The sequence below is a fragment of the Aptenodytes forsteri genome, unplaced genomic scaffold, assembly GCF_000699145.1.
Source record: "Aptenodytes forsteri isolate BGI_AS27 unplaced genomic scaffold, ASM69914v1 Scaffold193, whole genome shotgun sequence".
Lineage (NCBI taxonomy): Eukaryota > Metazoa > Chordata > Aves > Sphenisciformes > Spheniscidae > Aptenodytes > Aptenodytes forsteri.
The window spans coordinates 1,191,142-1,213,545 of record NW_008795405.1 but is presented as its reverse complement, the minus strand read 5'-3'; the positions used below and the strand labels follow the sequence as shown (position 1 = coordinate 1,213,545).

The window sequence follows — 22,404 nt, the reverse complement described above, 5'->3', positions numbered from 1 at the left end:
CCCCGGCCCGCGGCTGCGCCGGGTGTAAAGTGCGGCTCGCTCCGGCAGCGGCTGCATCTCTCTTGTCCTGGAGCTCTTCTGTTCCCGCGTAGTTGTGCCACCGCCAGAGGCTCTGACGGGTGCCTTGCGATATAGGTAAAGCTGCACAAAAATTGTGTGTAGGCAGGCCCTGCTGCATTTGAATATGTGTTTTTTAATTTAGGTGGGTTATTACAAAAGCTGGTTGTTTTAAAAAAAAAAACAACAACAGCCCCTTAGTGGACAAAACTGGGAGAGCAGGTTTGGAGGATGGCAGTGTTTGAGTAGTGAAAATGAGACTCTTATGTTGTCAGTTCGACAACTTGCAATTGGTTTGGATAAGTACTAAGTCATTCTCCTCGTATATTTGAGTTCCTTCTTGGAACTGAAATAGATTTGTATCTGAAATGCTGATTTTGGCATAAAAAATAATTGAAAGCTTATTATTAATCTCTTTTATTTTCCCGATTATTAGTGCATAATAAACTGAAAGAATAGGTTTGTTGTAAGAAAAGTGCACAATGAACTGTACTAATTTAGTGGTATTTAAATACATAGTCATATGAGGGACTCTGATCTCTCTATGCTGGAACCCTTAAAACGCTGTAGAGAGAAATGTTGAGATTTTGTATGTGCTTTCAAGGATTAGTGGATATTATTTTGGTGATCTTCTGTATTGGGACACATTTACGTGTGGTGTGTAACTGTTTAAACGTGCTGAGATGAAGGAGGAGCTTTTAGAATAATTATTTTGAAGAAACTGTCATTACTGTTTGCAGTTGCTTCTAGAAGTATTTCAAAACAATGTAATTTCAAAGTAATCTATTTCAAAACTGTTTCAAGGATTAGTGGATATTATTTTGGTGATCTTCTGTATTGGGACACATTTACGTGTGGTGTGTAACTGTTTAAACGTGCTGAGATGAAGGAGGAGCTTTTAGAATAATTATTTTGAAGAAACTGTCATTACTGTTTGCAGTTGCTTCTAGAAGTATTTCAAAACAATGTAATTTCAAAGTAATCTATTTCAAAACTGTTTCTTCAGCTATAGGATAGCTTTCCGAATGCTTTATCAAACATGCCTGATATGTGTAATGGTTAGAAAGTCCTAATTGTACTCTTGCATCTAGTCAGAGTAATTACGTAAACACTATTATTCACCTGAGAATCAAGCCTTCGTAGTCAGGTGTATTCAGCCTGTGACTCTTCATGCAGTTCAGTTATGGCTTCTTTGTGTGACACAGAGTGAGATTACCATGGTGCAGGGATGCGAGGTACATTCAGCCTCAACAGCGGGAGGGAGGAAGCAGGCCAGGAAGGACTGCTGGTGTCCTATCCTGCAGCAAAGCTAAAGCAGTGACACCCCAACATGGGAACTGTTGCTATTCATCTGTTCTGAAATTCACTTCTCTGTGGTTTTCTGAGGTGGGCAATATGCATTTTGTGGCATTCAGATGTATGAAGTTTGGTACGTAGTCTGTAGGTCAGGAGGGTTTGCTGTTCTGGTCTAATGTAATACATCTCCACACCTGTCCCAGAAAATGTGCCTGGATAGCTAACAGTGCTATCAAAACTGAATGTAACTTGTCAGATGATGAGTTTCACATTTGATGTATGATGAAATATGTTAGCATTATTGGCTCTTGGAAATGATGAAAAACATGGAAGAAAAGATGGAGGAAAATTTGATTATTAGCAGGTTTTGCCTTCTGAATGGGAAATACATACCTTACTAGAAAGTAACAGTATTTAACTCAAATCCAACAAATCTCGTGTGTGTGTGTATATATATGCACTTTATTAGTCACTGCACACTGGTGTTTGCACATTGGTCTCTGTGGAGCAGTAACTGAATGGTAAAAATAATATCCGTGTAAAACCATTTCAAGTGTAGCTAGAGTAAAATGTGGAGAAAAGGCTTTAAAGTCCAGTACGGAAAGTGGGAGTTCATGTTGCAGTGTATGGAGATGGAGTTGGTGGACTTCGTAGCAGATGCCTATGGAATGGCTGAAATGGCCTTTAAGTTGCAATTTTCTCTGTCTTCTCAGGAGATAATTTTAAAAGGAGAGATTATTCAGTTTGTGGTTAGAACTGAGATTGTTGCCTCATGCAGATTGTTGTATCAATAGCCCGTTTTTCAGGGATAATGTTCCTTTACCTTTTGCACAAAACACTGATGGATTTTGACGTATTAGGAGAGAAATTTCTTAAATTCTAGATCCTTTTCAGATACCAGGCTGTTCTTTCCTCTCTTAGCTGAATTATCTTCTCTCTCCGATCCCTGTGTACTAATTATGATTCCCAGATATACTCTCGCCTTGTGTTTGCTCATTTTTGTTCCCTGCCCGATGGCCTCGTTCAGCCCAATGGCCTTGCAGCAACTTGAGTAAAAGTGGTGGTGCAAGTGCTCTTTTGCACAAAGTCCCTGTGTTGTATGGCTCCCTGTGTTGCAATTGCCATGACATGTAGATCTGCCCCTAATAACAGTAAGATAACATGCCCATTAAAATGTTGGCAGACTAATTATCATAGTATTTCTATTACAATGTGGAGATAAGTGATAGTGATTGCACCTGTGGAAAACTATAAGGGAAGGGTACTCTACAGAGTTAAATTTGCCTGTCAGTCCGTGTTTTATAGGAACAATTTTGAGACTGCTTTTTGTAGCTTTCATCACATGCTAACAGTTGATTATTTCCTAATGATATTAACTGTGAAATGTGGGGCTTCTCTTTGTTTTATGGATGTTGTTAATCTGTTTTGTTAAAAGTCAGCATTAGAATCAAACTATTAAGTTAAACTATAATTTAAAAAACTTGAAAAGTTTTTAACTATCATATAAACTAAAGGTGCAATGTCATTATAATTTTAGTAAAGAGAGCTAGGTGTTTAGAAGCGGAGAGTTTTCCAGGAGTCTTCCATAGCATATGTAATTGCTGGGCTAGGAGGGTTGTCAGTGTGTTTGTGAGAATTCCTGATTTAAATCTCAATTCAGAGGGATTCCTGCATGTCTAAAGCTGTTCATTAACTTAGTAGGGTCTAAAATGAGACCTAGGAGTATGTTCCCAGGCTACCTCTTAGGTGGTTCATTTAGACTTTTACAGTCAATTCTTAATTATTAGGCAGTGGGAGTTTAGATGTCCTAGTTGCTGGAAAAACCCGTATAACTTCTGTATTATAAAATGTGCTGGGAAGCATACAGCAGGTATTCAGGGACAGTGTAGATATAGCTGAGTGGTGGGGTTTTGGCGGGGGGGGAGGGGAAGGGAAGGTGCTTCTTGCTGGCTTTCCCAGATGTTCACAGGCTCCTGTTGAGCTTTTCAGATGTGTCTCTGTTCCCCAGTGCTCCAGTTCTGAGTAAGTGTAGCTGAAAATTTTGAAAGCCTTAGGTCGGTGCCCAAATGGTAAATTTGAGTTCAAACAATTCTAAGGTGCATCTTGATATAGAATGTAGTGGAATATGACACATGTACTTCTTAAAAAGTTATTTCCTAGCGTTGCTGTAGGAATGTACTCTTGTGGAATATAGTGTTGTTATTCCTTTATATTTGCATATAGGCCACATGATGAGTTACTGAAAATGGTTAATTACGGTTACAAAATTCTTACAAAATTTGACACAGCAGAAGACATAAAACAATTACACTTAGAAATACTTTTTGCTGTTTGACTCTTAAAGAAATCAGAGGATTAAACAGTTTGCAAGAATGAGTGATTCTTGAATAATGAACAGAATGAATAATTAAATGCATTAGTGAAAGGCCTTAAAGCAGGGTGTATTTTTTTGTGTAAGCAAGTCTTTTTTTTATAGTGTTAGTGTGCTGCATGTTGTCTACTCTGACCTACCCTAGAATTACTGCTTTAGTTACAACATTTCTTGCCCGAGTTTGTCGCTTGAGTCAAGAAGTGATCAGAAGATGGACTATTTTAACACTATGTATTTAACTTGCACCATGTCAAATATTTGTATTTTGAAGAGGTTGCTGCATCCTAGGAGTCTTAAATTTCTTTCTGTTTCACCTTGTAATTCTGTGCATTGCTATTAGGATTTTAAAAGCACTACTCAGTGTTTATTAATTGTAACTCAGTTACAGTATTTGAATGTGTGACTGTCATTAAGTACATTCAATATTTTGTGGTTAAAAATGTTTGCACTTCAACATTCTGCTAATGGTTCTCTCTTATTATAGTGATAAACAGACAAGTTGACCATGACAACCTTCCTGGAATTTATCCAGCAGAATGAGGACAGAGATGGAGTTAGATTCAGCTGGAATGTTTGGCCTTCAAGTCGTCTTGAAGCCACAAGAATGGTAGTCCCGGTGGCTGCCCTTTTCACACCACTGAAAGAACGGCCGGACTTGCCTCCTATTCAGTATGAGCCAGTTTTGTGCAGTAGGACCACATGTCGAGCTGTTCTGAATCCTTTATGGTAAACCTAATACATATGTTATGCCAATATTTTTCCTTACAAACAATCTTTAGAATAGTGCCAGTTAAACTACGCAAAAGATCTGGTGTGTGGAAGTTCAAGTACTCCTCACATGAGTATACAGCTCAGACTTCTAGATCTTAGAAGTTTCTGCACATAGATTTGCATATGTAACATATATGGTTAAAACATAGCTTTCATTTAACTAGTCTTTTCAACATGCCTAATTAATGATTAATTATGTTATTTTTCTGGAACTACACATCTTGTGAGTTAGTATACTCCTGCATTTTGCCTCTAGAAAATAACTAGGGTAGAAAGTTACTATGCTCTATCTTTTTAACTATTGGGCCCTGATATAGTTTAATTTCCAAGTAAAATAAACTATATTTATTACTGAAATTAGTTCATTTGTAGACCAAAACAGGTTAGCTGGTTTAGTTTACCAAAACAGAAACTGAAAGATGTGATTGATAGATAGATAAATACATCAGAAGTAGGCATGAGAGAGGGTGAAAGCTGTGTAAGCTAAAGGGTGATATTGGTACAAGCACAAATGATTGTGGACTAGTCGTGGATAAGTTTAGGTTGGAAGCAGAAGAAGTGTTTCACGTGTCATTCCAATCAGAGAAGTATGGAAAAGAAACAGAACAATTTCTAAGGTGGAGTTTGATAGGCATGGGAAAGGTACTGAGTGATAGTGAGAGATTAGGCATGATGTAAAAGATCCTGTAGAACTCACTCAATTTTATGAACGACTTGTCCCTGCTTGGGAGCAAAGACAGTTTCAAAGCAGATGTAAAATTGCGTTTCAGTATTAAACAGACACAGTGACTGATGATACTGGAAGTCAGACTTAGTGGAAGCTAACTTTTTCAGAAGCATTATCTTCTGTTGAGGGCTGGAAGAAAAATAATGGAAAGACAAAGCTGTAAAGGGTCAGTCAGATCCCTGACATTACAGTGAACTGAGTACATTTTTCCTGTCTTATGTATGCAAGTCATGACTGGATTTTTTTTTTTTTTTTACAAGGTGCGATTAGAGACTCAATTTGGGGGGACCTTTTGAAGCCTGCATGGCATAGTGTATTGGGCTAGATAATCTGCAGCCCCTGAAATTGGTATGGATCATTAGATCTCAGTAGAGCTGTGTTGTGTTTACAGCATGCTGGGACTTATCCAAAGACGTAATGATATTTTAAAAAGACTTTTGCCCTTGTGGATGGGAGAAGTTGTGATAGCAAGAAACGTACATTAAAAACATGTAAAATTTACTTTCCCTTAAGATGTGAGTAGGACTTTGTAAGACATCTGTATGGCATGAAGGTACAAGTTGCAATTTTTATTTTACCTATCTGAATACTAATAAAAATGTCGATAAAAGGAGGTAGGCTCATCAATTGAAAAAAAAATGTTATTTTCACTAAAGAGAGAGCTGTTAAGTTGGAACCTGTTTTTTTAGGGCATAATGTATATTCAGGATAGTCCCAGACTCTGACAGCTAATAGGCATAGGCTGAGAAAGGAGAAAAATGCAAAGGTAGGGAGAGTTAAAATGATTTGCCTAAAACCATGCAGAAAGTCTATAATAAAGGTGCTGAGTCTGTATTCTTGAATTTCTTATTTGCTTCTTTTCCTTGAAGACCATTCACCCTCTCTCAAGACAATAATTTGCATTATATGTCTGTGTAAGACTACACTTTGAATTTGTAATATGGGTATTTTGGAGACAGTATATTAGGAGGAAGCTTTTTCAAAGTCAATGTGTTTTTGAAAAATTAAAAGAAACTTATTCTAGGGTCAGTGGAGGAAAAAGAATTGTTTGTGCTATATAAACTTTTCTTATTGTATTTTTATAGCCAAGTGGATTATCGAGCAAAACTCTGGGCTTGCAACTTTTGTTATCAGAGAAATCAGGTAAGAAAATGAAACATTCAGGATATAGAAAATCTTTATTATAAGGTAAAAGTGAAAATTCTCATTTTTCAAGTTGTAGTTGCAAACTGAAATTGACAGCAAGAGCATGATTGTGCAGCTATATCTTCAGAGATTGCATTGAGATGTTTTTCATGACAGCAATAGTGAACATCCGTTGCAGAGGAAAGTAGTCCATACATATGTGTTTGTTTTTGTAGAAGTTGTGATCTTTTGTTTATACTTAATTTCTGTGTTTTTATTTGCAGTTTCCTCCTACCTATGCTGGCATATCTGAAATGAATCAGCCAGCTGAACTTTTACCTCAGTTCTCCAGCATTGAATACGTAGTACAGGTAAAATCATTAAATAGTCTTTAACATCTATAACCTTGCAATATGCAAAAAGCTTTAATTTCAATTTTGTTTCTTCACTGCGTTTTAATGACTGCGAGTCTATATGTGCTTGTTAGTAGATGGAACATATGTCATCAATTGGAAATGGAAAACATAACTTTTTATAAGAACACAAGGATAGCATTGAATACGTAGTACAGGTAAAATCATTAAATAGTCTTTAACATCTATAACCTTGCAATATGCAAAAAGCTTTAATTTCAATTTTGTTTCTTCACTGCGTTTTAATGACTGCGAGTCTATATGTGCTTGTTAGTAGATGGAACATATGTCATCAATTGGAAATGGAAAACATAACTTTTTATAAGAACACAAGGATGGCTAAGATGACTGGTTTAAAAAATGAAAAAAAGAAAAAAGAGAGGTCTCTTCTAAAGGCTATATATCTGTTAGGTCTGTTTCTTTACCAGAAGTTTAATTTTGTGTTTGTGACAGGGGTCTGCTTATTGCTGTTGCTTGCTCAAACGATTTTGGTTCAAATTTGGCTGACTGTTGATTCATCTCTCATTAATCATTTGGATTTAAGTTTGTAATTGAATGATTATGAGTTAGTTTTAAGGCTAGCTGGTTTAGAGAAAACAGCTAATACATATCCAATTCAGGTGTTTGAATTTTAATATCCTTTTTTAGGATGGAAGTTACTTCAATAAAATTAAAAAATGGACCTACAACCCAAAATTGCGAACATTTGCAATTGCAAATTTGTAATCTCTAAATTCCATTTTTGAGGGTTAAATTTTGTAAGACTTCAGTGAGGCATTCAGATTATGAAAAGAAGAGTGAAGAGTGAACAGAAACTGCTTTTTGCCAACTCTTGTAACGCAAAGGGGTTATTTGCTCACGGTACAGCAAAATTAGTATAGAAAGAATAAAAAGGACTGATGATCTCTAGAGTAAAATTAAGAGGTTAAATGCCACAGAATGTTACCAGGTTGGAATATTTTATAATTGTGAATAGCTTTATGACTGTTACGTTCACTTGGAGCAATAAAAGCTCGTTATATATTAAAAGATTTATATAATTGGCACATGCTTCAAAACTACCATGACATCCTGAAAGGATATTTTTTTTCTTCTATAGTAAGCATTTAATTTTTGTGCAGTTCATTATGGTAGAGGTTTCATTCCCCTTTAGCCCCAGATGCTGATTACTGCTTGAGAGGGAAGTAAGTTAGATGGAACATTGGCATTATTGGTGTGATTAAAAGTAAAACTTTTACAAAACGTACTTTATTCGTTCATTTTTGATCCTGTAAATATTGCAAGATTTGTTTTTCATGTGATTATATTTGTGTTTCTTAAAGCGTGGTCCGCAGATGCCTTTGATATTTCTTTATGTTGTGGACACATGCATGGAGGATGAAGACTTGCAGGCTCTGAAGGAATCCATGCAAATGTCGCTTAGTCTCCTGCCACCAACTGCGTTAGTAGGTCTCATTACCTTTGGCCGAATGGTGCAAGTTCATGAGCTTGGCTGTGAAGGAATTTCCAAAAGTTACGTCTTCAGAGGAACAAAGGACCTATCTGCAAAACAGCTGCAGGTAACGCACAAAAGCAAACAAAAAGAAATCATCAAGATGATGGTGATAAAGAAATTCAAATAGTCTGTAAACAAATTTTGTAATAAAATCTTATGTATTTGACTATAGGAAATGCTAGGGCTTACAAAAGTAGCTGTTTCACAAGTCGGTCGGGGTCCTCAAGTGCAGCAGCCACCACCTTCTAACAGGTAATGTGCTTAAAACATCTGAAAAAACATACCTTGACTACACTGATTCACTGGAAAACTTGTTTTATGACAATGAAAACAATCAAGTGACAGTCGAACCTTTTGATCAGGCACAAATTTACTAGGAGACTAATGGTTATAGCCTGTTTCTTTCGTACAGTTTGTACTGAGAAGAAAAGACTTAATGGGGGATAATAAAATCATCTGGATGATACTTTGGAGATGTTCTGAGAGAACGTTATATAGGCATATTATGGATATGTAAATAATGATGCTTCTGTTGGTTGGTACGCTGGAAAGTGTTAACAGCTGGTTTAGTGCTCCTTTCTTATGTGGATATCCAGTTTTGCTTTCCCTTTTTCTCCCTCTTCCACTCCTCTCCCCTCCCCTTCTGTCTCTCATTTGGAAATTGCGGGTTGGTGTTTGATTCTCCTGTGTATCCCACTGTGATGTAGAAGAAATTGATGAAACGATAAAAAAGAGAGACAGTTTTGCAGTCCCTGCCTTCCAATAAATAGCTGCATTTGTAGACAGCCTGTAGCAAAGAGCACGAAAAATTCTTTCTATGTTAATGTTTCTTCTGATCTTTGATTTTCACTGAAGTAGTGAAACTTGAGTTTCTTTTTGAGATTCATAGGTCATCATCTGCTGTGTTCTTTTGACTAGATAGGGTTCTTTCTGGATAGTGGTGGTATCTCTAAGTTAGCAAGTTTTTGTTTTACAAGCACTTTGCTGAACTTCTTAAGCTGAGTGTGCTGTGTATGTAGTAATACCAAACTGCGTTATCTTGGTGAGGCAGAGGCATTGCTCTGAATCCAGACTGGAATCTAGAATTAAAATCTAGAATTAGACATTGCTAAGGTATGTAATGTATTGCTAGTGAGCAACTGATAACATTTTTATTTAACAATTTTAATCTAAACTAATTCCATGTATTTGTTTACAGATTTTTGCAACCGGTGCAGAAAATTGATATGAATCTTACTGATCTTTTGGGTGAACTGCAACGGGATCCTTGGCCTGTTCCACAAGGAAAACGGCCCTTACGTTCTTCAGGAGTGGCTCTTTCTATAGCTGTAGGGCTCCTTGAGGTAACAGCTTTAACTACAGTTGTGTTAATATGTAAATAGATCATTTTGTTGCAGAAAAGCTGCCACAATCAATATGTAAAAACCTTAGTAATTGATGCATATTAGATTTGCATGATGCTTCTGATGGATATCATTCCTTACATACATAGAGTAATGTGTGTTTACACATTTTAATCAGGCAAAATTGAGACTTCAAGTTAACGGTGGATTTAAGTTTTCGTAGGGAAAAAGTACAGTTATTGTTAGAGTCCTATCAATGTGACAAATACCTGCATAGCTATTTCTTTTGTTCAATTTGTAGCAAAATCTGATGGTTTTATTTGTCTTTTATTTCCTCCAGTGCACTTTTCCTAATACCGGTGCACGTATAATGATGTTCATTGGAGGACCAGCTACACAAGGACCTGGCATGGTTGTAGGGGATGAATTGAAGTTACCTATAAGATCATGGCATGACATTGAAAAAGACAATGCTAAATATGTGAAAAAGGGTACTAAGGTAAGAGATGATCATGGGTGATATTTTAGGCATCTTACCAGTAAGTAAACATTTACATTGCCTGGCACTGTAAAATACTGTTAGTAGTAGCAGTAAACATTTACATTGCCTGGCACTGTAAATGTAATGTATAAAGAGGTGGGAATTGTGGTTTTGTTTACCTGTCTCTGAATAGTGGTATGTCTTCAGGAATTTCTTCAGAAATTTCAGTATACTGAGTTAAGACTTCATCTAGCTTTACATTAAAGTTCTTTGGAGTGTTTCCCTGGTTTAAGTCAGAGAAGATTCATGTGACTAAATGATATATCTAGAGTAAGGCTGTCTGCTTCTAAGACAGCTGCTCAAAACTGTCTCTGTAGTTGGGGGAGGGTTAGGCAGTAGAGTTTAGGCATGGTTCGTTTCATCCTAAATGTACATTTGGGCAGGTGAACTGCATCCAAAACCTGTTGAATTCATCTTAACTGGTTATAATGGGAGCTTAAACGATTAGTTCAGTTGCAAGCACCTGTAGTTATAGACACTTGAGATTAGAAAGGTAAATTCAGTTCTGCGTGTTGGATCTAGTACTTAATGCAAAGTTTAAAAAGAAAAGATCAAGGTCATTTTCTAGTTTAAATAGCAACCACTGGTCTGTCTAGTGTGAGTCAGGTTCTCAGCTGGTCAGAAAAAAACCACAGGTGCTGAAAAGTCCAGTCCTAATTTTAACTTCAGGAAAAAATACTCTTCTAGCTTGTATTAGAATATGATGTGAATAAAGTCTGATAACGTTGTTTTAGAAAAATTTTGGGAGTTTAGGATTTAATATGAAGATGAGGAGAGTTCACGTCATAAATTGCTATGAACTGTATTTTCATCTTGGATTTAGCATTTTGAAGCCCTGGCTAATCGGGCTGCAACAAATGGTCATGTTGTTGACATATATGCATGTGCATTGGATCAGACTGGTCTTCTGGAGATGAAGTGTTGTCCCAACTACACTGGGTATGTGCCTATTCATTTTTAAGTAGTATATGAAGGTGCAGTTTTGGTGTTGTTTTTTTTGGTTTTTTTTTTTAAATTATTTAACAGGAAGCACTTACCAAAAACATTCTGCTACTTTAAAAAACAAAACAAAACAACACCTGCAACCCCACCCCCCCACCCCCAGCCTACTCTGATATACTGTGATGGTTGCATTTGTATCAGAATTTTGGAATTCCTCAGCCTCTGGCAAATTTGTCACCATAGTTGTGGGTTTAATCAGAAGGGTTGTTTTTTTGTGGGGTTTGGTTTTTGATCTGTGATCTGCTGTTTGAGGCTTAAATAACAGGTAATTTATCCTATGTCCTGTTGCTGTTTCTCAGTGTGTGTATATGTAAGCTGCAGGTTTCAGTAAAGATAAGGACCTGTCATCCTTCTTTTTCTTGCTCTTCAGAGTGGTACAAAACCCTGTGTTACTCCTTCTGTCTTGTTTATGCCCTTCTTCTATATACTGTTGTTCATAGGTTCAACTGCTGTCTTAGGTGATTATTGGGCGTGTCTGTTGCTCCTGATTTCTGCTCCCTCTATTCAGTTCTACATTTCAGACATGGTCTTGTATTCCCTCCAGCTTGTCTTGCCATCAGTTCATTTTAACAGAATCAAAGCAAGTTCTAGTCTTTCTCATGAAACCACTCCACTATTTTCTGTCACTGTGGATGACACCCTCGCCCTGCCTCTTAGGCAGATCTATAGTCTGGAATAACTTTTGACTCTTGCTTGCGTGTTAAGTACCTCATTAATTTTGTGAATCCTGCCAATTCTTCCTCCATATTTTTTCAAAGGCTGTCTTTTCTTTCTCTTTCTGAAAGTCTTTTCTACACTCATAATATTTCATCTTTGCTAGCATAGCCACCTGCTTTACATACCATTTGATTTTTAGGTTAGGCTTCTGTATTCAGTCTGGATTCTTTTGCCAAGCTCATTTTTGTTGCTTGTTATTGTTAGCTGTGTCAATACCATCTGCAGGTAAAATTAAATGAAGCATCTTTGCTTATCAGTTTAGTAACTGGTATATCTGTGGGTAACGGGCCTTCTTAGTTGCCTGTCAATACCTTCATATGACACAGGATCTTAAGCACATCTTACGTATCTAGGCATATCAAGAAGAATGAGAGATGCAGCTGCAGGCTGTGATGAACGTATGCCGCTGAGTTTCAGGCCAGCTTGGCTGTGCTAGTGACTGCTGGGTTGCTTCTTTTCAGAGGTGTGTTTGTATAGCCTTAGCATGGGAGTTTCCACTGCTTAGGATCTTTAAGTTTATGACTTTACCTGCACATTTGATTCCTATTCCTTTTCTGCATCAGACTCAAGCTGTATTTTTCTATATACTACAGTGTAATTTTGCTCTTTTTCTCTGCTCTTGTGACTCACCTTAGCCTGTTTCTGCTCTTGCAGCAAAACTAGTCTTAATGTATAGTTTGTCCATTTCTCTTACAACTGCTCCTATTTTCTATTTGGTTACATCCTACATACAGGGAAGGATTTCTGATTCTATGTCTTCGAATATCCACCTAAAAACTTCTATAACTTCTTTTGGTGTAATGTTTGACCTATTGACATATTTTACTAAGATGATTTAATTAATATTTTTGGATGAATAACAGTAATATCTCCCATTACTATTTCCTAAATGCAGTATAAGATATTTCATGATGAGTGGCAACCGTTGCAGTTACATGCACAGAATATTGCTAAGCATAAAAACAAATCATGCTTCTTGAGCATAGATTTAAGCCTGAAATAATGAGTGAACTACTCAAAATAAAATGATGTGGTAATAGGTTTGGAATATTGAATGTTAGAAGTAGTTAACTGACTTTGCTTGACAAGGTTGTGAGACATTTGTAGTGTTGAAGTCCAGTATAGTATTTTCCCAGTGAAAGATTTTGTTATATATTATAATCACAATGACCTTAAGATGCTGATTGGGCAAGAAACTCACTCACAAAATTAATCCCTAACATTTTAGCAAAATACTAATTTAATGATAGTCCATTTTAAGAAGGCAAAAATGTGCCTCACCATGAACTGTCATTAGTTTTAGCCTTTAATAGAAATAAGCTGTATAAATCCCATGTGCTAATTATTGCATAATAAGTAATCTGTTTTAACTTGAGGGTTTTGTTTGTTTGTTCTTTTTGTTGTTGTTGTCTAGAGGCTACATGGTAATGGGAGACTCTTTCAATACATCTTTATTCAAACAAACCTTTCAGAGAGTATTCACAAAAGATATGCAAGGACAATTTAAAATGGGATTTGGTGGCACATTAGAAATAAAGGTAAGAATAAAAAATGCAATGTATTAGTGAAACACTGGAATAGGAGGGCTAAGAACTGTGGAATCTCTGCCCTTTAAGGAATTTTTAGGAACATGCTAAACAGATGTGTCAGGGTTGGTTTGGACATAGCTGTTACTGCCTAGCTATCTTTTTACAGTTCTGTGATTCTGTAAATGTGAGTTAGGTATAATGTTAATTCCTTCTTACCCTGCATTCGGTGACAGCTAAAAGGGAGACTGAACTGAAATTAATGTCTCTGTTAGAAACTCACAATGCTGTGTGCGTAGATTTTGGTGTCAGTAGTGAGTGTTTCTTGGTTTTAGGTCCGGGTTTGCTACATAGTCCAGGACAGCTTTCATTTAATTTTCCCTCCTTATCAGAATCCACTCCGGCACTTTAACAATGTTCATTTTCACCTCCGCTCTTGTGAGAAGCTTAGAGCTGAATGTACTGTAGGTTCAGGTATGGTCTTCCACGATGTTTCTTGCAAAGTATTACAATCCTGCCTTGCAGAAGCATACGGGGCTATTTTCTTCAGTAAAATTCTGTTTAAGTTTTTACTACCAGGACAAATAATTGAACCCTCTTTTTTCATGTCATGTTCTTGTGAATTTTGTTGGAAGATCCTGGAAAATGCGAAAAGGGAGCCCCAGTTCTAGAGGAATGTACAAATCACTTCAAAATGACATTGGAAGAATGTAAATAACTGGATTTTGCTTTTAGCTAAATATGTTTAGGACATAGTATAAATTCAGTGTGGGGTATGTACCAGCTTATCTTACAAGTCTTCAGTTTTAATCTCATCTTGTGAATATTTTAATTACTTTGCTAGAAAATAGACATTATCCAGTATACTTTCTAGGCTCCCACATTTACAAGTAACAGCAGCTTTTCTCCATGTTTTAATTTATGTTCATGCTGTTGTTTCAGATGTACTAATTGGTACAGCAAACATATGTAATTAAGTGTAGAAAGTGAGCACATGAGAAGTTTCTCTCAACGTATCAAGCATTATTATATGTATAACCTTTCCTAAAGGTATCAAGAGTCTGATTTGCATTAAGGTTTTCATTAACTAATGATAAAATAAGACTGAGTTCTTCTTAGTGTGGCATATTAATGTATGTTTTTCTTCTAAATACGAAGACTTCAAGAGAAGTAAAGATTTCTGGAGCGATTGGACCCTGTGTCTCTCTCAACTCTAAAGGACCTTGTGTCTCAGAAAACGTAAGTTAACTTTGCTGAGAATGAAGCTAATATCTTACTATGGAAAAAAAGGATTTAGGATTTCTGGATTTGAAGAGAGGCTGAAACTTTTCCATAAATGGAACAAAGAGTGTTTACTTTTTTACCGATTTTAAACTAAATACACGCAAGGGCTGTTTTTTGGATAAGCTCCTGTTCACTGCTAGTTTAGATTCAAGTTGTATTAGACCTTGCAGATTCCTTGTTGCTTGGTTAGGTTTGTCCACTGAGTGGTTGCTTTAAAATTATTACAGAGAAGTTATATGCTGGCAAAGCAGAAACCAAGTAGAAAGTGTGTTAGCATGCTTTATTGTTAAAACCAGAGCTATGCCCTTTTATCCAAACAAAGAACCATGAAAATACTTTGTTTAGAAAGACTGAGAGAACAGGAGGACACAAGACTGTGGGAACATCCCCTCCATCTTCCCATTTGTATAGCTGTTTCACCAAATGCCCATTTAATTAATTGATTAGAATATCCAACTATTACAGGCTCCTGATGTAACTCCTTTAAATTTACATCAGACTTAAATCATCACTTATTTTCTTACCAAATAATATTACTACAGTTTAATTTTGCATTTGATTACTAATCAAAAACAATTCTTGCAAGTAACCAAAATGTATTATATTCAAAGTCTCACTTTTGTTCCTAACAATCCGCGTAATAGAGCGTGTGAAAATGCTTACAAATGGCCTGCTTTAATCAAGCATTTTTCATGCCTAAATTTTCCTTGTATTTATGATTGCATCTTTGTGAACTAAAAATCTCAATATAATCAGCATTTTTTTTTCTTTTTTTCTTAGTGGTCTGGTACAGGTTTTCTTATTTCGTCACCTGAATGATTTCATATATTAGAATAAAAGTTAAAAACCCAAGAAACAATTAAATGTACATCGCCTTATTTAAGCTAGATATTTAAATCATAAGATGTAATAGAAAATTTAACTGTGAATTCATGTCTGTTGCCTTGCAATTATATCATGATTAATTTCTATTCCAAAAACCTTTTTGTTGAAATTATCCGAATTTAAAATTTTTGAGGTAAAAGATATGAATAAAATGTAGATGCATGCAGCTCATTGCAAGTGGTAACTGGACAATTAATCTAGCCATAGTGCTTTTAACAGTGAACACAAGCACAGTGACAACATTGCTGGTATAATTTTCCTTGAATGTTTTGTTTGGTTTCACTGGGTCCATTATGGATGACTGATTATTTTAATTGGTTTCTCTGGGTATTTATGTTGTTTGGATGACAAAAAGGAATTGTCACTTGAAATACAGCACTATCTGTATACAGTTACCTTGTTAGTTACTAGAGACTATGTAACTATATACTATGTAAGCTATCTACTTGAAGTTTTGGTATGCCTTAGAAGAGTCATTCCACTTACATGTGCTTCTTACCTCTTCTCTTGGGACTGTTTAAGCAAATTCTAGTACTTTTTCCTGTTTCTGACTCGCTTTTTCCACTTTTCTAACGCTATCTCCTTGCCTTGCTAATGTTTCAATCTTTTGCAACCATGTCATTTTTATTATTCCTGCATCCAACACTGCAGTTGGTTTGCAAGAGTGTTTGTCTGAGAAGCTGACAGAGTGAGCAGGGAGAAAACTTGTGACAGAGTAGTCGTAAACAATTACCTATAATGGCCAGATGTTGTACTTCACAAAGGAAGGCAATACTTCTGGCTTGTAAAAGTATTATAAAACCTTTCTACAGGAGATTGGAACAGGAGGTACTTGTCAGTGGAAGATTTGTGGACTTAATCCTACTACAACACTTGCACTGTACTTTGAGGTGGTCAACCAGGTAATAAATATTTGTCTACTTATTTACTAAACACAGTAATTTTATTTTATGTGACTGCTGAAGCCTATATTTTTGTGTGGTTCCCTCAAGCACAGTAGCAGGGATACAAACGATGTTGCCATTTTGTGTTGTCAAAGTTTAGAGACGGACACTAACAGCTTAATGATGAGCTAATCTTCTTCTTGAATGTGATGATGAGAACCAAAGAGCTCTACAAATTTTGGATAGAGTTCATAATCTAAATCCAATTTTTCTTTTCAGTGTTACTTATTAAAATGCATTTCAGTTGCAATATATGAAAATACTGTAATCTGTATGTTTAAAAGTGTTTTTCAGTATTTCTTTGATGTTTTAGTTACAAGGTAATTACTCCATAATGTTACATTTTAATTTATGCTTTAATTGCTCAGTATTTGCAAGTAAAGATTGGCTTTATTGAAATGTCTCAGGGGCATATAGCCTGGTTTCCTGTCTCCCTGAGGGGGTACTAGGAAAGAGGATAAAAACATGACAAGCAAATGTGCTACTTCCTTCTACTACTTTCCCTTCTTCCAAATATTTGAAGCTCAGGAACTATGTGAGTTGACTGGAGTTTCTATATATTTAGTATGCTATACTTTATAACCTGTGCAAAGGTTATAAAACTTGAACTTACCTTAGCCATTTTTCATTTTACCTTTTGCATATTTATTTTGGTCTCATTTTATTATTAGCTCTAAAACTGGTCCAGTCATGGTGTGTAATAGTTGATTTCAACTGTCCTTCTCTTTTGGAATTACTTACCTTGTTAGCAGCATATAAACCTGTATTTCTACTGATCACAGTTTTGAAATTTCAGTTTACACCTGGATTCCAATCTTTACATTTCAATGGCACTTTCTGGGATTCATTAATCAACATTTTAGAGTAGTACTGGTTTTGTTGCCCTGTAATTCTAGTGAATCATGTGATGTTCAAATAGAATCTAATGAAATCAGCAGTTGTAACACAGCGCCTTTGAAAGTATTGTCTCTGTAAGGGTATGTGGAAAGAGAGAGCATTGGTTGCTTTAAGGGTATCTGGTGGAGGCAGCAACTGCTCCAAACATCCCTTAACAGTCTCCAAGTTTATTAGCCGCGTTTAGTAACGGTGCTCAACATAATAAAAGCATCAGACAACACGTTTATATAACTTGAGCTGCCTGTTGCTAAGAATTTTATTGTTTTCTAGTAATTCGTTTATACATTTTTTTGAATTATACTGTAAAATCTTGAGATTCACCTCCATTTAATTTTTTTTTTCCTCCTGTACTTAGCACAATGCTCCCATTCCTCAAGGAGGACGTGGTGCAATCCAGTTTGTGACTCAGTATCAGCATTCCAGTGGACAGAGACGTATCAGAGTGACCACTGTTGCCAGAAAGTATGTTTTACTTGTGATGAATCATTTTCGTAAAAGCAGGATGTATATTTGCCTTTTAATCTTTAGATTTTGTAACCAATCTATTGTTCTGGGATATGCAGTGCCACAGGTGGTGAAGGCATGATCATACCTTTGAGACAGTTGCCTCTCTTGTTCTGTGGGCTGTTTCTTTCCTGAGAGGTTGCAGTGGCCGTATAATGATGTTATGGGAGTGCTCTGAAGTAACCCAAGTGATTTTAGATGAAGAGGAAGCTTTGAGTGAAATTCTACGGCCTAAACTGAAGAGATGGTTGGACTTAGGGAATGGCAAAGATCACTTCATAACTTAACTTGAGAGTGCTAGCTGCACTTCAGGGAGGTATAAATACCTGTTCTTCCATGTCTAACCTTTACCTGCAGCTTCCTTGGTTCAATTTACTTTACAATTTTAAAAAGTGATGTTTAATATTATGCAGGCATTTTTCAGTGTCCAATGACATTTCCTTTAAGCTGAAGGAGGTTATTGATTGGTTAATTTGATGGAAGATTCAGTTTATCAAAAAAACCATTGCTCTTACTGTTGATATGAATATTTTGTTAACTTACATTAGTCATATTAGTAAAATCTTCTTGACGACTGATAAAAGGACAGATTAATAGTTCACCTTGTAAATTGAAAAGAACAAGCAAGGTACACAAGAAAACTGCTAGTGTGGGAATGTGTGATTAGCTTCATGGACAGTGTTTTCTGTAACTTACCTTTTATAATTAATATTTTTTAAAATATAACAACTTTTATAAGTGGCATTCTATTTTATTTCACTGGTTGCATGGCATCTGTACAAATAAGGACATGTATAATTAAAGAATGATTAACTGAGAGGCTGCTTGTTTACACCCAGTAGATTTCAAGTCCAGCATGAGTTTGTTAAACTGCTGACACTGCTTTCTTTGCCTTAATTTTGAAGGGATATTTTGAGGTTGGACATCTTTCCTTTCACTGTGATGCAAATACTTGATTTTTCTTTCGCAGCTGGGCAGATGCACAGACGCAGATTCAAAACATTGCTGCATCTTTTGACCAGGAAGCTGCTGCGATTCTCATGGCTAGGTTGGCGGTGTATAGGGCAGAGACAGAAGAGGGGCCTGATGTGCTTAGATGGCTGGACAGACAACTTATACGACTGGTAAAAAGGACTATATTAAAGGAGTTAGATTGGCTTCTTGTCTCCAGACATATCATTCTTAAATGACTAGTGTTCAGTGATTGTTTCTTTAAAAATAAAACAAAACAAAAAATGAACTGAATGCTTCATTTCCACAAGTGGGTATGCAGAATTCACTAAGATTTTCTATTTTAAATGGAAAAAAAACCAGATATGTTTTTAGTTCATTTACAAACGTCTCCTCAGTCCTCAGCAGTTAGTAATTGCCATCAATTGAGAGAAATTCTAGCATGAGATTAGCAGCAATTAAAGCTTTCTCTACTTTCTGCTGCCTATAATGATATTGTAGATGAAATATTTTTAGGAAGAAAAAAAAAAGTCAAAGTATTTCGAAAACCATATGGAATTTCTTTATTTTCAAAAGTTCAGTTTTCTGGGTTTTTTTATTTTATTTCTTGTAAGTAAGTAGTTATTAATAATTTAATTTTAAACATGTTCTCCAGGGCTGTTTAATCATCTAACTCTGCTTAGCAATATTAGAGAAAAACACCAAAAAGCCATTAAAGCCTCACACGCAAGGAAATCACTGCTTGTTAAGAAAAGAACTTATGTCAGCTAGGTTTCTGTTTGCTTACAAAGCTGTAAGCACCTCAAATCATGTGTCTATTAAAAACAAACAAACTTACAGTAATGGAATGACCAAGCAAGTATGTTTCTTAATTTAGATAAATTTTTCTTTTATTCCAGTGCCAGAAATTTGGAGAATATCACAAGGATGATCCAAGCTCTTTCAGATTCTCAGAAACCTTTTCACTTTACCCACAGGTGAGTAGAAGGAAGGTGTCTCTATAAGGGATAAAGAGAGAATGCTTCATGAAGGAAGAGGCACTGTGGCACAGAGTAAGATAAGGCATTTACACTGGATACCAGAATGAAAAGACCCCCTGCCCCCAGCTACTGTCTGGCATGTGACATTAGGCAAATCACTTCTGTCATCTGTGCTGCTCTGTTTCCTTTTGCCCTCTGTCCTTACAGCTAAACTTCCTCTAACTGTGTGTATTTTTTGTTTCTCCTATAATGGAATCCTCATCTTACCTGAGTTTGTAATTCAGATGACGACACTGTTCTTTTTAAGGGCAGTTTTAATGAAGAAATTCAGAAAACATGAGAAAAGATATGGTTTTGCTTTGTTGTTTCTTTCCTATATGATTTATAATACTGACCTGAAAAGAAACACTGGTGAAGTGAACTTGAGCTTGACTATATTAAACTTTGAATAGTTTCTTTGCTAATAATCTATTCTGATAAATTCCTCCATTCTGATAGCTCCTGATATGTTGCTTTTGGACTCTTCATAGACTTCCATGATATTTCTGTTCGAGTTATCTACCAGTCTGTCTCAAGATGTTAAGTGTTGTGGGGAGATTGATTCAGCAATGAAAGGATTTGCTTCTTCCATTTCACTAATGAAGTTCAACTTTGCTGTGGTTAATGTTCTTTTTTCTGTTCACATGCTATAACTTACCTTGTACGTTCAAGCACAGCAACCTCTCTCATAGGAACAGTAGAACTTACAGTAAAGGAAGGGTTTGGCGATATTCAGTCATACTATTTATCAGTTAGTGCTGGAGAAGAAGAAATATTAAACTTTTCTCTTAATTCAAAGCTGCTTTGTAGGTTTATCCATTCTGATCACTCTGTCTTACTCTCATTAGACTATATAAAAACTGGCAAAGGTGCATATACAAGTTAGAAATGTTAAAGGGCTTGGAATTCAATTTTGTTGTGGCATTGGTCTCATACAGTTTGTGGAAAACATTTCTCTCCTTGTACAACTCTTCTTTTTATCTGTGAAAGTTCAAACAAATGGTTTTTGTTTTGCAGTTTATGTTTCACTTGAGAAGATCTCCTTTCTTACAAGTTTTTAATAACAGTCCAGATGAGAGCTCATACTATCGTCATCATTTTATGCGTCAAGATCTAACCCAGTCGCTTATCATGGTTCAGCCAATTCTTTATGCCTACTCTTTCAATGGACCTCCAGAGGTATCGTTATATATAACATAATAGTAGGTTAAGAGGTGCTGTTTTGAGAGAGGGATGATTGTTGTCCTCACTGTTACATGTTATAAAATGTGTGGTTTTAAAATTTATTGCATGAGAAAGAATATTCAGTTAGTATAGAACATACTATGAACAAGGCATATCTCAGAATTTTGATGTAGCATAGTCTTGAGAACAAAAGTCAGTTTGTGAAGAGATGATGTTTTAAACTAAGGAATGGTAATTTTTTTGTTAGTTTTTCAGAGCTATAGGAGTTTTGCTTTCGTTTTCGTGGTGCCAGAATGTAAACATCAACAAAACTGTTTTTATTTCAAAATATACTTTTTCTGTAGAGTTTGAAGGAAAAGTTGGGGTTTTTTTTGAAATGTACAAAACTCCCTCTATCTGAACGCCCTCATCCAAAGCTTCTGATTTTGATGTGGTTACCATTATGTACAGATTTGGTACAGAACCTTCCAGCTGACCTTATCATGGCACATTCTGTATAAACCTAAAATAAAAAGATGATCTTCCAAGAAGCTTGTGAAAGAAGTGTAAGATAGGAGACAACAGAAGTAGTCTGATAGATAAGAGAGAGTGAGAAAATGGTAAGACAGCGAAAATAAACATAGTAGGCAAGGATCTTGGTGGGTTGGAATTCTAACTTTTATTAGGATTTTTTTTTTTTTAAGACTATGTCATGGGGATAAAAAAAAGACTTTTAAAAGTGGAGTTTAAATTAAAGTAATGAGGTGGTTTGTGAAGAGCTACTCACAGGTGTAAGATCATTCTCCCATGTATGAATAACAATTAGTCACACGGGTGATGCAAAGAAGCATGATCAAGCAGGAGCTGACACCTCAGTGAAGAATGAGTAATAATCTTTTTTCTGATTCTTGGAATAGTTAATATTTTCAGTATCCCTAATAAGATTGATCCAATTAAATCACATGGTACTGATTCAATTAAATCATAGAGTGCCAGTATAGTGTCACTGCCCTTAAACTTACCTGCAGGGATCCGTATTGGGACCAGTACTGTTTAATATCTTCATCAATGACATAGACAGTGGGATCGAGTGCACCTCAGCAAGGTTTGCAGATGACACCAAGCTGAGTGGTGTGGTCGACATGCCAGAGGGACAGGATGCCATCCAGAGGGACCTGGACAAGCTCGAGAAGTGGGCCCATGTGAACCTCATGAGGTTTAACAAGGCCAAGTGCAAGGTCCTGCACCTGGGTCGGGGCAACCCCCAGTATCAACACAGGCTGGGGGATGAAGGGATTGAGAGCAGCCCTGCCGAGAAGGACTTGGGGGTACTGGTGGATGAAAAGCTGGACATGAGCCAGCAACGTGCGCT

General features: G+C 36.3%; 1 protein-coding gene across 1 annotated transcript in view; it reads left to right on the top strand.

The window, feature by feature from the left end:
* The first annotated feature begins 102 nt into the window (after positions 1 to 102).
* Positions 103 to 22,404, top strand: part of SEC23A (Sec23 homolog A, coat complex II component) — a 31,115-nt gene continuing 8,813 nt past the window's right edge. Inside the window, exons 1-16 of the mRNA XM_009280690.2 lie at positions 103 to 135; positions 4,209 to 4,450; positions 6,308 to 6,365; positions 6,632 to 6,718; positions 8,083 to 8,319; positions 8,428 to 8,507; positions 9,454 to 9,598; positions 9,939 to 10,097; positions 10,963 to 11,078; positions 13,273 to 13,396; positions 14,543 to 14,623; positions 16,366 to 16,455; positions 17,750 to 17,856; positions 18,869 to 19,022; positions 19,749 to 19,826; positions 20,886 to 21,047. Of these exons, the coding sequence (XP_009278965.1) occupies positions 4,230 to 4,450; positions 6,308 to 6,365; positions 6,632 to 6,718; positions 8,083 to 8,319; positions 8,428 to 8,507; positions 9,454 to 9,598; positions 9,939 to 10,097; positions 10,963 to 11,078; positions 13,273 to 13,396; positions 14,543 to 14,623; positions 16,366 to 16,455; positions 17,750 to 17,856; positions 18,869 to 19,022; positions 19,749 to 19,826; positions 20,886 to 21,047 (1,899 nt within the window). The 5' untranslated portion in view covers positions 103 to 135; positions 4,209 to 4,229. The remainder of the gene's footprint in view (positions 136 to 4,208; positions 4,451 to 6,307; positions 6,366 to 6,631; positions 6,719 to 8,082; positions 8,320 to 8,427; positions 8,508 to 9,453; positions 9,599 to 9,938; positions 10,098 to 10,962; positions 11,079 to 13,272; positions 13,397 to 14,542; positions 14,624 to 16,365; positions 16,456 to 17,749; positions 17,857 to 18,868; positions 19,023 to 19,748; positions 19,827 to 20,885; positions 21,048 to 22,404) is intronic.